Below are 15,173 nucleotides of genomic sequence, written 5' to 3' on the forward strand. Positions count from 1 at the left end.
TAAACTTAGCTTGTATGTTCGCTCAGTTTAGGATATGTATAGAGACTTAGAACAGCAGCAGTTGAAGTGGACCTCTGGAAATCATCTCGCTTATCACCCCTCTGCAGAGCAGAGTCAGCTGAAGCAGATTGCTTAGGATGGTGCCCACTTTTGCCAGTCTCCAAGGATAGGGACTCTACAATATCTTCTGGCAACGTATTCCAGTGTTTGATTACTTTTACAATGAGAAGTGCCTTTTCCTAGTGTTTAAACAGCATTTCTTGTATATCAGTTTGTGCTTATTTCTTCTTGTCGCTGGATACCATTGAGATAGGGGTGTGATATGGGTTAGCAAACCCATTTAACTACTAAAGCACTATTTTTAGTGTTGAGCCATTTATTTTTTGACTTGCATGAATTTTGGAATGGTCTATTGTTTAGACCGTGTCTTGACTCTGGTTGACTTTAGAATCATAAAATCACTAAGGCTGGAAAAGATCTCTGAGGTCATCCAGGGCAGCTGTCCACCTACCACCAGTATTACCCTACTAAACCATGCCCCTCAGTACAGCAACTGAATGTTTCTTGAAACACCTCCAGGGTTGATGTCCTAACCACCTCTCTGGGCATCCTGTTCCAGTGTCTGACTGCTCTTTCAGAGAAGTATTTCCTAATATACAACCTGAATCTACCTTGGTGCATCTTAAGGCCATTTCCTCTAGTCTTATTGCAAATTACATGGGAGAAGAGGCTGACCCCCAGCTCAGTACAACCTCTCGTCAGGTAGTTATTGAGAGCAGTAAGATCACCCCTGAGCCTCCTCCAGACTAAACAATCCCAGCTCCCTCAGCCACTCCCCTTAAGACTTGTGCCTCCATACCCATCACAGTTTCGTTGCCCTCTCTGGACACTCTCCAGGGCCTCGATGTCTTTCTTGCAGGGAGGGGCCCAACATTAACACAGTACTTGAGGTGAATAGAGGGGAACGATCACTTCCCTTTCATTCACTTCCATGAGGCAAAAAAATAATAATCTCTTAAATAACCTTTGGTTTAGGCTTTTGTACTATAAGTGAAAGGTTGGAATTTTCTATTTTTACATGAGTTACAGGAAAGTTGTTTCTAGGTCTGAATGCTTTGTTTCCTCTTCTGAAAGAGCGCCAGAGGACTTTAGTGTGGAGGATGTTTTTGTCAGAAGTGAAAGCAATCTACAGCAGTGATGGTACTGCACACTCTGCGATCGTTCCTTTCCAAGCCATTGGTCTCACTGCAGAAATGCTACTTATCTTTGTCATGTGTATAAAATTATTGACTTAACCTTCTCGGTAGAAGTAACAGCTGCAGGGCTTATTGATAGCAATTGTGTGCCATTTCATTGCCAGTGTCAGGATTAGATACAGAAAAGGCTCAAATGCGAGTGATAAGTGAACAAAATTTTCTATACAGCTAGAACACTAGAGGATGGAAGCTATATTTTTGCAGCTTGAAGGACTGCAGTGTGCCTGCCAACTTCAAGGAAACAAAATGCAAAGATTTTGCTTAAGCCGAAAACAAAAGAGAAATGATTACTGGGAACAAATTCTATAAGGAAGCTAAAATTAATTTCATTTGAGGCGATTTACGGGTTTTTGTGGCTATTAATGGTTAGAATGTGTGAATCCAAGAAATTCCTAGCAGATTTTGCATTGCTTTATTGGGAAAGGAAGGTTGGAGTGAAAGGGGAATGAGTCACAAAACCAACTTTGATGCAGTTGGGGTTTATTTCTGTGTAGCCTTGTAAAGCTGCTGCTCTTCATAGGTGTTTTGTCTTGAATCTCCAGTTTAAAACAAACAGATTGCTTGCAGTGTGGATGTAGGGTGGAGGAAGAGAAGATAGGTGCTGAAAATTGATCTGGATAAGCACCGAGTGAATTATTGCTGACTTAGTCATGGCAGAGAAATAAGTAAATTAATAAAACCTTGCTTTGTAGTCAGAGCTGAAAAACATTTAATGGATTAATAATTGCATTTGGTTTTAGTGGAAACTTTAATGCTGTGGTGTTTGCTGTTTAAAAATGTGCAGTGGGAGGAAGAGACGTCATCTTGCTTAAGTTTTTCATAGCCTTTTAGTAGCACAAGTTTCAGGCTTGGTTTGTTTATCACTAGATGGAGCTGTTGCCTTGAGATGGGAGAAAAGAACAGGAAAAAGGAATTTCGATTCCTTTGACTCTTCCCTTTCTTTCACTGTAAAGTAGAGAGAAATTTTGTGTTTTTCTTAAAATGTAATAAGTATTTCAAGGTTATTGTAGTGTTGTATAGTTTTTTTCCCCCCCAAATGAATGCCTGGCCTTAGCATAGTAATTACAAATCTGACCTAGAATTTTAGACTGACACTGCATTCAAGTTTGGAATAGGAAAATCTGGGTATGATTTTTATGCCCGATGGTGTGAAATAAATGTAATGCTTGTTGAATCCATTAAAAACACAGCTATCAAATTTGACTGCATCGTCTCCTGATAGGCATTTGAGCAGTCATTTAAAACAAAACAAAACAGCAAAAACCCAAACCAAACAACTTTGGATCTCGCCTGCATTAGCCATATTTGAGTTGGGTTAAGTTTCTGGTCTTGATCTGAAGTGTCCTATACTCTTATAGCTGATAATTTGCAGTAAGAATATAACAAATTGTTTTTAAGCTTTTTTTGCTTTAAGTAATCTGTGCTGTCTTGATAGGAGGGGAGGTAACTTGCTATTGACAAAGGTAGAATGACCAGAAAATTTGCTTGTGAAACGTAACCGTGTTTGTTGAAAATACTTTCAAATGATTATGTTCTTCTCTTGTTTCATCTAGGTGTCCATTGCACGCATGGTTTCAATAGAACTGGATTTCTCATCTGTGCCTTCTTGGTTGAGAAGCTGGACTGGAGGTAACTTTGACTTTTAATTCTTAGGGTTTTGTGGACCTGAAGGATCTTCAGGACTCATTGTCCTGGCAGCTATCCTCGTGCATTTGCTGTTTGAATTAAACCTTCCTACTAATTTTGAGCAAACAACCTATGTTAGCATTATTCATATCATATGTTGGCAGCTAAGCTGTGGTCAGTCAAGCTTTTCAGTTCTGGTAGGTGAAAGTCAGCTGTACCTGCTGTGTGTGAGGGCTTCTAGAAATGTCTGTATTATGCTGGGTCTTTCCCCAGTGCATGCCCCACACTTTGAATGAAAACATAGGGTTCAGCGAAGCCTTAAGTATTATTTCTTCTATTTCACATAGGTTTGCATGTAGGCAGTCCCTTCACCATTTTGATGGTATTTCTTGTACAGTCCTCAAAATAAAGAAAATTATACTCATGTTCTTGTGTTATATCTCTGGACATGGAATTTATTTGGTAGTTAGCATATATATGCAAGCAGTTTGCGAATAAGTAGGTTGTTGTCTTCTGTTAGTAAACTAGGATTAAAGACACTGGAGTAATGGAGACAGAATGCCGTTAATGGTGGGTGGCTGAGTCTTGGCAGGATCTTAGCTGACTGCAGGAAGATAAAAGATTGTTATAGTGTGATTACAGTTTCTCTTACAAAGTAGAAAATTGGTTTGCTTTTAATCTAACAACTTTAAAGCAGTATGCAATAATCAGACTCAATGCTGGTCGTTTGTTCTGAGGAGGAAATGCACTTAAATCTATTTGAAACTGCCTTTATGCGGCTTTTTACTTCTGAGCCTCTGTGGGAAAGGCCTTAAAACTTAGCAGCCATATATTTTTGTTTGTGTGCTTTGTTCAAATGACTGATCATATAAATTTGCTCTTCCCTGTCATATTATTTAACAGAGTGTCCAGATGTCACTTAATAAAAATACCCACCACAAAAGATTTTTGTAAGGTGATAGTGCTAAGCATTGTATTAAGATAAAGCCAGTTTGCTGTATCATCCTTTAAAATAAGTCCCTGCTGTTTGCTGAGGAGGAAATAAGGCTTTCCTGATGGAAAAAAACATCCATATTCATTTCTGAAGTGTGTGGTACAAGAGTACTGCCGCTGCATTGTGAATTCTGAGATGTATTTTGTAGTTAGTGTAAAGAAAGGTCATCTAGAATGAAAACCCTCCAGCTAGTTATCAGAAACCTTCGTTTTCTTTTTCTATAACTTTTTCCCCAAAGTCTGCTCTGTTTTTAGAGCTTGCAGAGCATGTTTTCCTATAGCAGATTTCAAGCTCAGAAACCTAGCACTGGATCTTTTGACTTTTGCTACCATATACTCCACAATAGTGTAGAGTTCTTGTAATACAATGGGGGACAAATCTGAATGTGTTTCAGGCCCTGTCTCTTTTGGTTGTTCTGGACTTGGAATGCTGTTGATTTCGGAAGGTGTAAAACAATTTAAGTTATCAAAGTAAAAGTTATCAAAGTAAGCAATTAGTAGTCATAAAAAGATTGTTCTTTTGTAAATAACTCAGGTTATGAAGATGTCATTTCTGAGATTTTATGACCATTTGATGGCTTGATTCCTGAAATTAGTTTGTTCTGCATTCTTCATGAAAGAGAGAACCAAACTTACCTCGTTCTTGGGAATTACCTTTCTCTGGTCTCCAGTTTATTATTGCAATTAAGGTTAAGTGTTTGCTGCAAAAGAGAAGGCTTCTAAACTGGAGTTTCTGAGGGAAATGTCCTGTGAGAGAAGTAAATTCAAAACATCTGAATGTTTCCTGCCGAAGTGTTTGCAGAACCTCTAAATAAAAAATGAGGAAAGCTTGTAGGCAGGAAAGTGTAGGTATTTGAATGTTACCACTTGAATTTTTTGTTTAAATAAGCCTTTTAAAATCTTTTTTTTCCCCTCTTAATGTGGTCTGCAAGTACTTACCTATGTGTCACCCATTTATTTTTTTAATAGCAGTAATAAAAATTATAATGAAAGTTTTACCTAAGTGAGCAGCAGGTTGCTCTTTGCTGCGACTAGAGATGAAGCAGATCAGTTGCAATTTCTTTTGTGAACGTATGCAGTGCAAGACCAACACAATTTAAACATGATGTTTTGAATACTGTGAATGTTTCTGCAATTATCACTTATTTTTTTCTGAATTCTTGCTGCTGATAAACTTTAAGTGTATTTTAGTCGTGCTGTGCCTTAACAAATAAAGCATACAGAGTAATTTCTATTTTTTATTTGACAGTATTGAGGCAGCTGTGGCTACCTTTGCTCAGGCGAGACCACCAGGTATTTATAAAGGTGACTATTTGAAGGAATTATTTCGTCGTTACGGAGATGAAGATGATGCACCATCACCACCTGAGCTACCAGAATGGTGCTTTGAAGATGAGGAAGAGGAAGATGATGACAATGGTAGAATGGGAAGCCAAGAATCAGAACCTGGATCGTCAAGCTCTTCCTTTGGCAAGAGGAGAAAAGAACACCTTAAACTGGTATTTTTAATTAAGAGCTTAAGATTCTAATAGCTAAATATACTTGCATAAACTTGTGGTTGTTTGTTACTACACTGTAAGTGCTAGGCAAGTGCTCTTGCAAGTTGGGAGCTACTAGTATTGTCTCTAACAATGGATTAAAGTTAGTTCAGTCTTTTAAGTTCTGTGCTCATTTTGGTGAATATAATTACTGTTCAAAACCTGAGAGGACTGAGACTAGGATTAGCAAGAAGCAATGTGAATTTTAGTAACCCGAGGCAATTCTGAAATAACTTTTATCTTTTTTTTTTTTTTTTTTTTTTAAAGCTTTTTTAACTATAGAATGATAAGAACTTTTCTTTAGATTGGAACTACCAAACTGATTTTTGGACTTGTGTTTTGATGCATTAGCAACTGAGGTGTGATGGTGAGGCTGAAGACAGCCATTTTTTCACAGGTATAAAACAAAATGGATGTGTTTAGCAGGAGTCACCATACTGTTTTCATAGGCTTCTTCTTATCTGCCAGCATAGATTTTATTTTATTTTTTTGAAAGCTGGAAGCTAAATTATACGAATAAGCATATTAATAACTAAAACTTAATTAAGAGTTAGGGAATTTGTGCAAGACAGAATCATCTAGTTAATATGCATATTCGTATAATTCAGTTTTGCAGCTCTGGATGAACAGTCTTTGGCATGAAGAGGAGGAACGGGGAGAATTCTTTACCATGATACTTGGCTGTCAGATTGGACTGCATCTTAACTGAGTAGAGGTGGATACAGTCTATTTGTGATTCCTTGTAAATATACAATCTACAGGGAGAATTATTATCAGGTAAATAGCTCCTGCTTAGATTTTCTCTTATAGAATGTCCTGAGTTGGAAGAGACCCAGTAGGATTGTGAAGTTCAACTCCTTAATCCACACAGCACCACCCAAAAATCAGACCATATGACAGAGTGTTGTCCAGATGTTTCTTGAACTCTGACAAGCTCAGTGCCACGACCGCTGCCCTGGGCAGCCCATTCCATGCTCACTGCCCTCTGGTGCAGACCCTTTCCCTGACCCCCAGCTGCCCCTCCCCTGACACAGCTCCATGCCATTCCCTCAGGCCCTGTTGCTGTCACAGAGAGCAGAGCTCTGCCCTCCGCTCCCTGTGAGGAGCTGCAGCCACCATGAGGCCTTTCTGGCTGAACAAATCCATGGACCTCAGCCACTCCTCATAATGTCTTCTCCTCTACACCTTTTGCCATTTTTGTAGCCATCTTTTGGACGCTCTGATAGTTTTGTCTTTATATTATGGCACACAAGGTGAGCACGACACAGAGCAGAGTGGAACAACCCCTTCCCTTGCCTGCTGGCAGTGCTGTTCTTGATGCACTCCAGGGTATGGTTGGTCTTCCTAGCTGCTTGGGTGCGCTGTTGACTCGTTCAATTTACTGTCAACCAAGACCCCCAAATCTCTTTTGGCAGTGCTGTTCTCCACTCTGTATGTATAGCCAGTTATTTTACTATCTAAAGAGCTAAATGTTGATTGTGACTGTTGATATCTCACAGCAGACATTTTGAGATTTGTAATCTGACTTCTCAAAAGACTGGAGGATATGTAATGTCAAACTGAACAGGACTGTTATGATACCGATGCTCTGAAATGTTTTCATTTCACCCAAATCTTTGAGGGAATAGAAGAAAAGTTCTGGGGGTAGAGGAGATACTTCCCAGGCACTTATAGTCCAAAGCAACTGCCCAGATAGCTCATGGGGAGATAGAATCATAGAATTACCCTGGCTGGAAAAGACCTTGAAGATCATCAAGTCCAACTGCAGCTTAACCATAGTACCCTAACTCTAACAACCCTCTGCTAAATCATATCCCTGAGCACCACTTCCAGACAGCTCTTTAACACATTCAGGGTTGGGAGAAACTTTACTGTTGATGTCCAAAAGCTCTGACAGCCCACCCTCCTCCCCCCCTTTTTTTTTTCCTCCTGTTGTATATAAGCTGTTGGAACAGTTAGGATATTATTTCCCTTCATCCACATCTGAATGTAGTTGACGGGTCACAGTGGGTCTGTTAGCTCACACCTAAAATCTCACGTTGGGGGGAAAAGTTCACCCAAGTGTTTTGCAAATAGGACAGAGAGTTATACTTCTGAGCTAAAACTTTCCAACTTTTCATGGGTCAAACAGATCTTTTAATGTTTATTAAGAAGCACCATCTGTTCTATTCCTATGTAAGTCATGCATTTCACAGGAAGTACAGGGTGTAACATGCAGCGCTTCTAAAATGGGTGGTTACGTCTCAACCAGCCGCCTGGAAGTGGTGGTTACTACTAGTGATTTCCTTTGGGATTTTGAGGGGAGCTGTCTTGTGATCATCTGCGAGATAGAGGGAAACCATTAACCTTCATGGCTGAGATAGGTAGCCAGTAATATTTAAGTATCAAATTATATTGATTGTAAATATTAGTGATTTTCTTTTTTTTTTTTTTTTTTTTTGGCCAACATTTAACCCCTATACTATAGCTGTGGACATACTTTGGATACAGAAAAGATATTATTTTCTCATTTTTGCAGCAGTGTTTTTTTTATGTACTTTACCCCTATAGTCTGTTTAATACATCTGACTATTCTTGACGTTCTTTATATTCTGTCACATTCACCCTCGTTTTTCTGAGGCTTTGGTGCCTGTAAATGAACACAAGCCTCCAGCTGAAGACACCTCAGTGCTTAACAGGAAGGAATTAATTTTGTGTGTTTTAAGGCTGATACTTCTGCTTATATGTCTCAATAGAATCACCTTTTAAAAGATGGACTAATGCTAATTCAGCATGTGGTCTGTGTCTGCCTCCTTGTCTTTTTGTCTTATTTTCTGCAAGTGTGTATAATTTCTTATTCCTTATTAAATGTTGAAGGTATTTTCCCCCTCCCCATTTCTAAGGATTGCCTGCTTCCTCTCTTTCGGAAGGTCCGCTCTGTTTCTGCTATGTTTCAGAACGTTTCTTCTGTGGAGAGCTCTATTTGAACATTTTGTACTTGATCAAGTCTCTGAGTAGCCGAAGATGGCCATCACCCAGGCCTGATGATAGCTGTTGGGATCAGGGAGGTGTGGGAATGCTTGGCTCCAACCCTACGCCCTCCTCCAGCTGCTGTTCTAAATCTGACCAGGACATGATGATGCGCTGCCATTTTTCCTTCAGCTGAAGCAATGGGCATAGAGATGCAGTGGCAAGGGTAAAGAATTTCAGGACTACAGATGATATGAAGGATTGTGCAGAGTGTAGCTGCTAAAAGCACATAGTAACCTGGGATCTTGAGGTGCTGCTGCTGAGCTGCCTCTTATTCCATCTCTGCTCCATGTTCACTCCATGAGATTGTTGTTAGCTCAACAACAGTGCAGAAAGTAGATGTGTCTGCTCAGTTCTGGCACCTTGTTGCAGGAACTATCCATATGAAACCTGGAGCACTGAGTTTGCCAAGTATCAATATGCAGGTGGATCACCTGTTTTCCTACTGCTGTGACTTAGCTACAGAGTACATTTGAGGCCTGACTTGACTCTGTGAAAGCATCATCTTACCTGTTTGCTGCTATGTCTCTGTTTATACTAGCATCCTGGATAGAGCATCTGAGTACCTGAGTTGATACTTCTTAGGCTGCAGTAATTAAGTGAAACAGTCTCTGTATTATCTGTCCTACTATTGTACAACCTTATCTTCACCCTATAATGTTAGCACTTTGCTCCTCACTCCCCCCATTCCTCTTCTTGTTTCAAATTGACAGTGTCACAGTGAGGGGTTACAATGTGCCTATCAAGAGTTCATAGAACGGAGAAGCCAGTATGAAAAAGCAAAAGCTTGGCTTCTTTGTCCAATTGTAAGCTGCACTTGTTTCCTTAATTCTTTCATGCTTGCATCTCTCCACCCTCAGACCATAACTGTGTGTTTGTGTCTGTGTATATACACATGTATGCAATGTACAGTACCATACTTGTGACATCAAGTGTGAAAGCAGCGTGTGGCTGATTTTAGTTCATGGGGTAACTTGATTGTACTATGTGCTTTGATGTTAGCGCCTCCAAAGTCAGTTGTGTGAATGTGTAGTTCTCTAATCATTCTGCAGGAGACGGTTTCAAGTGGTAAGCACCAGTCTCATGTTTATGACTTCACTTTTTTTGGGAAAATATTTGCTTTTGCCTGTTTTTTGCTTTCATCTTAGCAGTCCCTAATGCCGCTGCACTCTGATGCTATTCAGAGAAGTCACAGTGAAGTCACAATCCTTTGTTTCTTAGTGATCTGAACCCCTTATTGAGAACCCAGACAACATGAGGCCAGGCTTATGAAGCTCTTCCTCTCCTGCTGAGTTACCTGTGTGCTGTTGTACCTGCTGGTGCAAGCAGAAATAACATGAGATATGTGATGCTTTGAAAGTCTGTGGAGCTTAAGGTAATTAAGGTTGTGAACTAACTTATTGCTTCAGGATGTACTGCTCTCAGAATATGATTCGGTGGCACAGCTGAGCCTGAAAACTTGGGTTCTGCTTTCCCTTTGCTCTTTGTGTTCTCTCTACTTCCACTGTGCAGGCACCAGTGCTGACTCATCCAATGGTGAGCTAATTTAGGGTACTGATTTGGAAGAATATTACTAATTCATGTTGTTATTTTTGCCATCTTAGTTCCTTGACTTGCTCAGGAGTGGAATAGATGAGTTGCAATGGTGTGTGGAAGGGGAAGGGAGCATGAAGGCTCCTTAGTATGCAGCTAGATTTGTTAAAGCAAGTTTCAGGCTTTTCAGAGAGCAGGTAGCAAACAATTCTGTCATCATACGCAGGATATGCGATTCGACAGGTAAAGAATCGTGCTTTGATCTTTTTAGTCTGCACTGAGACTTTGTGATGCTGCTAAAATAAGTCTGATAGATTTGGAATCTCCATAGAAACCTTCAGTTCTGTAGCTTTCTCAACCTGATGGCCTTATTGGGTTCCGCTGTGCAGGATTTTATTATACTCAGCATCAAATCTGTTCTAGAATATAGAGATTATTTGTTTGAGTTTTGTTTTCCGTATTTTTTTTATTGATATCTGATTAGGCTTGTCTGGGGCATTCAGAATAGCTGCTACGCTTTGGTGACCTGGTTTAGATTGGTGCCAGAACCATATAACTGTACTTTCATAGGTGTTTTTGCTACATACCAGCTGGTTATGTTCTCTTTTGTTAAGTTCATTCTAGATCAACCAAGAAACCCTCAGAGTTTGGTGCTGTATAAGTAAACTTTATTTTCCCCTATAGTGTAAGTTTTAAGTTTTAAGTTTTGAAATGCTAAATTTCCTACATCATCTAGGCGGAGGTTAAAAACATGGATTTTAACTTCTTGTGCTGGAATTACCATCTAGGTCTGAATGTAGTTAACATGCTGAATGCAGCTGCTGGTAAGCAGCTCTTATTTCCCATGAATGGAGGAAAACACTGAATTTTTGGTAGAAGAATACAATTTATGTATTTATTTATTTTTTTAATGTAATAATTCATAGTTAAATTTTGTCATTAGTTTATGTTTTACTTGTTTTGAGGCTGTATTTTTGACAATTTTTTTTATTCCCAGAAATAACTCATTTCAGTTCTTGGGTTCATGATGTGGGTCATATATTTGACTTTGCTGACAGAGCTGAACTGATCTTGCGATTTCAGGGAGAAATGAAATCATAGAATCATAGAATTGCTCAGGTTGGAAAAGACCTTAAAGATCATCAAGTCCAACCACAACCTACCCATACTACCCTGACTTACCCTGACTAACAACCCTCCGCTATGCTAAATCATGTCCCTGAGCACCACATCCAAACGGCTCTTAAACACATCCAGGGATGGTGACTCAACCACCTCCCTGGGGAACCTATTCCAGTGCTTAACAACCCTTTCTGTAAAGAAGTGTTTCCTGATATCCAACCTAAACTTGCCCTGGTGCAACTTGAGGCCATTTCCCCTCATCCTGTCGCTGGTGGGAAAAGAAATAGTGCTGGACTGGAAGAAGTCTCTAAGCTAATATTGCTCATTAAGATCATATATTGTTAAAGCATCCTGAATCTTGTACTGATGTTCTGATATGCTTTTATGAAAGCTTATGTACTGATTTTCTTTGTTAATTTTATTTTTATTTAGGGCGCTGTTTTCTTGGAAGGTGTAACAGTTAAATATGTGACCCAGGTGACAACACAACCGAAGTTGGGAGGAATACAGCAAAAGTGTCAGCAGTTCTGTGGATGGGAAGGGTATGAGAATATTTAGAACTTCTTCATTTATACTGTCTAGAAATGTTATGTCTCTAGTTTTGTAGGAGGAAGCAGTCAAAAAGAGTGACAATTTGTAGATGGGCTTGTAAAAGAAAAAAAAAAAAGCCTCCAAAAAACCCTCAAACCTGAAACAAGTGAGAATGGTGCGTTGTCCTGTGAAACAGAACCATCAGCTGTAAATAAACAAGATATTGAAGTTCCTTTTACAGTGATATAAAAATATTTTAAGGTGAATTGTTGCTGTGCAAATTCCCTGTGTAGTCTTGTCCAAGCATTTGTTTAAAGTTTACTACTTCCTCACGCAGCACATTTATTTATACTTCAGTGTAAAATGTAATACTCATTTTTATGGGGCTGGCTTGGTTTTATGTCCAGCGTTAATGAGTGTTGGTTTTAATGTCTCAGATCCTGAACTTCTCCTTTGTAAAGCTGGAGCTCCGGGGAGTTGCTCATAGTGCTTCCCAGCTGTCTGAAGCTTACAGTTTTTCCAGTGCTTCTGGTTTTTAATGCAAATCTCTCCTTGTCTAAAATTAAAATGTTGAAGTTCTGCATAATTCATTATTTTGTCATGGACAAATACCCTTATTGCTATCAGAAAAACATTTGATTCCTCTTGCAAAATACCTTGTTGGGAAGATGTTCTATCTCCAGATGAACCTTGCAGCAAGTCTAGAGTAAGATGTGACTTCTGTCATGTGATGTTAAAAAAAATGCATTACCGTATGTGACTGCTCACTGCAGAGCATTAATAAACATATTGCCCTTTTTAGGTCTGGATTCCCTGGAGCACAGCCTGTTTCCATGGACAAGCAAAATATTAAATTTCTGGAACAGAAGCCATACAAAGTTAGCTGGAAAGCAGACGGCACTCGGTAAGCTCATTTTAAATGAAAAAGAAATACCCTGTGAACTGCGTCTATGGCCTATATTTTCCCAGGAAGGTGAACTAACATCTGCAGCAGACAAAGCACATTCTAACAACAAATCTGACTCCGAAGTTTTATTTATTTTTTTGTCTTGGTATTGAACATTTGTGGCTGAATTTCATTTCAGCAGCTGCTCTACAGACTGGCTGTGTGTACTTTTATTCTTCTCTGTGACCCTCGTCTGTCTGTCAGCTGGGATTTGCTAGTAAGGTCTTAGAATAATCTTCGGTAACAGTAAGAGTTTGTTAAGCTAAAGAATTTGTTTATAAAAGTGAAATTAAAACTTATATTTGAGTCTTCAGAAGTAGATTTATGTTAGAAATGCCATGGGTTTTTGTTTTTCTTCACTCTGTGATCCTTTATTCAGACTTGTGGTTCATATTGGCCAAAGGGTCAATAGTTTCATCTTCCCTTACCAGTTCTCTTGCTTTCACTGTAGGGAGGACTTTTTTTCTCTCCGTTTGGAAAGAGACTACAACTCAATTATATTGATCTTCTGAGCCTATTCAGTGTTATGATTGCTAGTTTGAAATGCATCCTTACATGTAATTTCGCCTTTTTGTTTTTCATTTCTCTTAACACATGCAAAGTTTTTTTTTTAGGTATGATACAGTACTCTGTCTTGTCTCCATTTGCCAGTACAGAATAGTGTGGGTTTCAGACAAGATTTGTCTTATTTTGAATATCTGTTCTATTTTGTGGTGTCTCAGATTGTGTTAGAGATTTGTGCTTCGGGACTCAAGCATGCCAATTTGTAGCTGATTATTATGTATTTATGTAGTCTATATGTGTGTGTATATATATATATAAAATATGTACAATGGAATTGCAAATATCAATTTATTTGACTTATTTTTCCACAATATATCTTGCAAAATAGAAATATTTTGCTTTTAAGGCAAAAATCCTGAGGCATTGCATACAGAGATTAAAATCTGCTGGGAAGAACTTCTGCTGTTCATTTACTTGAAGCAGGATTATTGCCAACGTTTCAGACATTTAATTGGGTTTTATCTAGTCAAATCTAGATAAATTGCAATTCTTTTGGTGCAGCATGCAGGTGGCTTCCTGGGCTACAAGCTCCTGCTTGTAGTTTGCGATCAGCTTTTTGTCCTCCGCAACCCCCAAGTCCTCTTTTGTAGGGCTGCTCTCAGTCCTTTCTCTGCCCAGCCTGTATTTCTGTTTGGGTTTGTCCTGGCGCATGTTCAGGACTTTACACTCAGCCTTGTTGAACTTTATGAGGTTCATATGGGCTCACCTGAGTGTGTCGAGGTCCCTCTGGATGGCATTGCTTCCCTCCAGCAAGTCAGCTGCACCACTCAGCTTGGTGTTGTCCATACATTAGCAGAGGGTGCACTCAGATCCTGCTGTCTGTGACACTAACAGCTGCAGTTGCCTTTTTTGCAGGTTTATTATCTAAGTACTTAATTTAATAGTAACAAAACTTAATGGTCCTGATCGAAATGACTTTACAGCTCTGTGAGAAGTGTGAAGAAATACATTCTGCCAGTTGTTTACTGAATGCTTTTACTAGCAAAGGTCAGTTAATGGTTACAAGTGTAGCAAGTGCATCCAGAATTAGCAAACTCCAACATGCCAAGAGCATCATTTGTGATGCCTTCGCTAGGACAGGTTCTCAAGGTGACCTGATGGTGAGATTCTCTTTTGAACGTTATCTGCAGGATATTCTTTTGTGCCTTTCTGATGTGTATGAAAAACCTGTGTGTCACAGAGTATCTTCCCTCTACTGCCAGCAGCTGGGATGAGGTGCAGTTTACTAATCATGTTGAAATAAAACCCCAAGTGTTATATGCCCCGTTGTCTTTGTGCTCTTGCAAACAGGTACTGTGGCTCATCATACATGTGAATCTTTCTTAAGTTAAATTCTGGAATTTCAAAGTGGTATTTTATGAAAATAAGAATAATATTTTTTAATTTGGAACATCTGTGAAATTACAACAGGCTTCTGGAAGTGTTGGATGTTTGGAATCATTGCCATTAGGGATTGATACTGTAACCTCCCATCTTTCTTCAGTGTTACTGGTTTCAAAACTGAAGTCAGGAATACCAGATACTAGTGGAAATGACCTTAGTCTCTGCCAGTCATAGCATTCAGATCACAGTCTTCCATGTTGTGAGTGCTCTCTCAAGGTGGATAGCAATGACATTTCTTGCATTTTATTCAGGTGTATCTCACTAATAGGAACTTACAGGATATCTTCTACAGATTTTCTCACTTTTGTTACTTTGTCAGGTTTGTTATGTTCAGTTTTAGAATGGAATATTCTAGATAATGAAAAGCCTTGAAAATATGGGGAATTTAATGTCTTATGAGAATTACCAGGTGGTTCCACTTGGACTCCATCAGGATTCAGCACAATTCAGCCAGAACTAAGCTGTCTTCCACACAAAAGGTCCCTCAAATATTTTACATCTTCACTGTTTGTACTTCAGGGTTTTATTAGGTTGGGCAGAGCATGATGTGAAAATACAAAGCTCACACTGACATTCAAGCATTAAGAAGTGTGTGAGAATGTCGGCCTTATCACCCCGGTGCTTGAGCACAGTCAGCCAATATTAATGTGATGCAGCCATTCTGTGAACACG

General features: G+C 39.2%; 1 protein-coding gene across 3 annotated transcripts in view; it reads left to right on the forward strand.

The window, feature by feature from the left end:
• The window catches only part of RNGTT (RNA guanylyltransferase and 5'-phosphatase), a 171,837-nt gene that overhangs the window by 9,531 nt on the left and 147,133 nt on the right, over positions 1–15,173 (forward strand). For all 3 annotated transcript variants that reach the window (XM_015858956.2, XM_032443565.1, XM_015858955.2), the window contains exons 5-8: positions 2,810–2,885; positions 5,125–5,374; positions 11,510–11,619; positions 12,411–12,512. In XM_015858956.2, coding sequence (XP_015714442.1) covers positions 2,810–2,885; positions 5,125–5,374; positions 11,510–11,619; positions 12,411–12,512 — 538 coding nt within the window. The remainder of the gene's footprint in view (positions 1–2,809; positions 2,886–5,124; positions 5,375–11,509; positions 11,620–12,410; positions 12,513–15,173) is intronic.

The sequence above is a fragment of the Coturnix japonica genome, chromosome 3 (genome assembly GCF_001577835.2).
Source record: "Coturnix japonica isolate 7356 chromosome 3, Coturnix japonica 2.1, whole genome shotgun sequence".
Taxonomy (NCBI): Eukaryota; Metazoa; Chordata; class Aves; order Galliformes; family Phasianidae; genus Coturnix; species Coturnix japonica.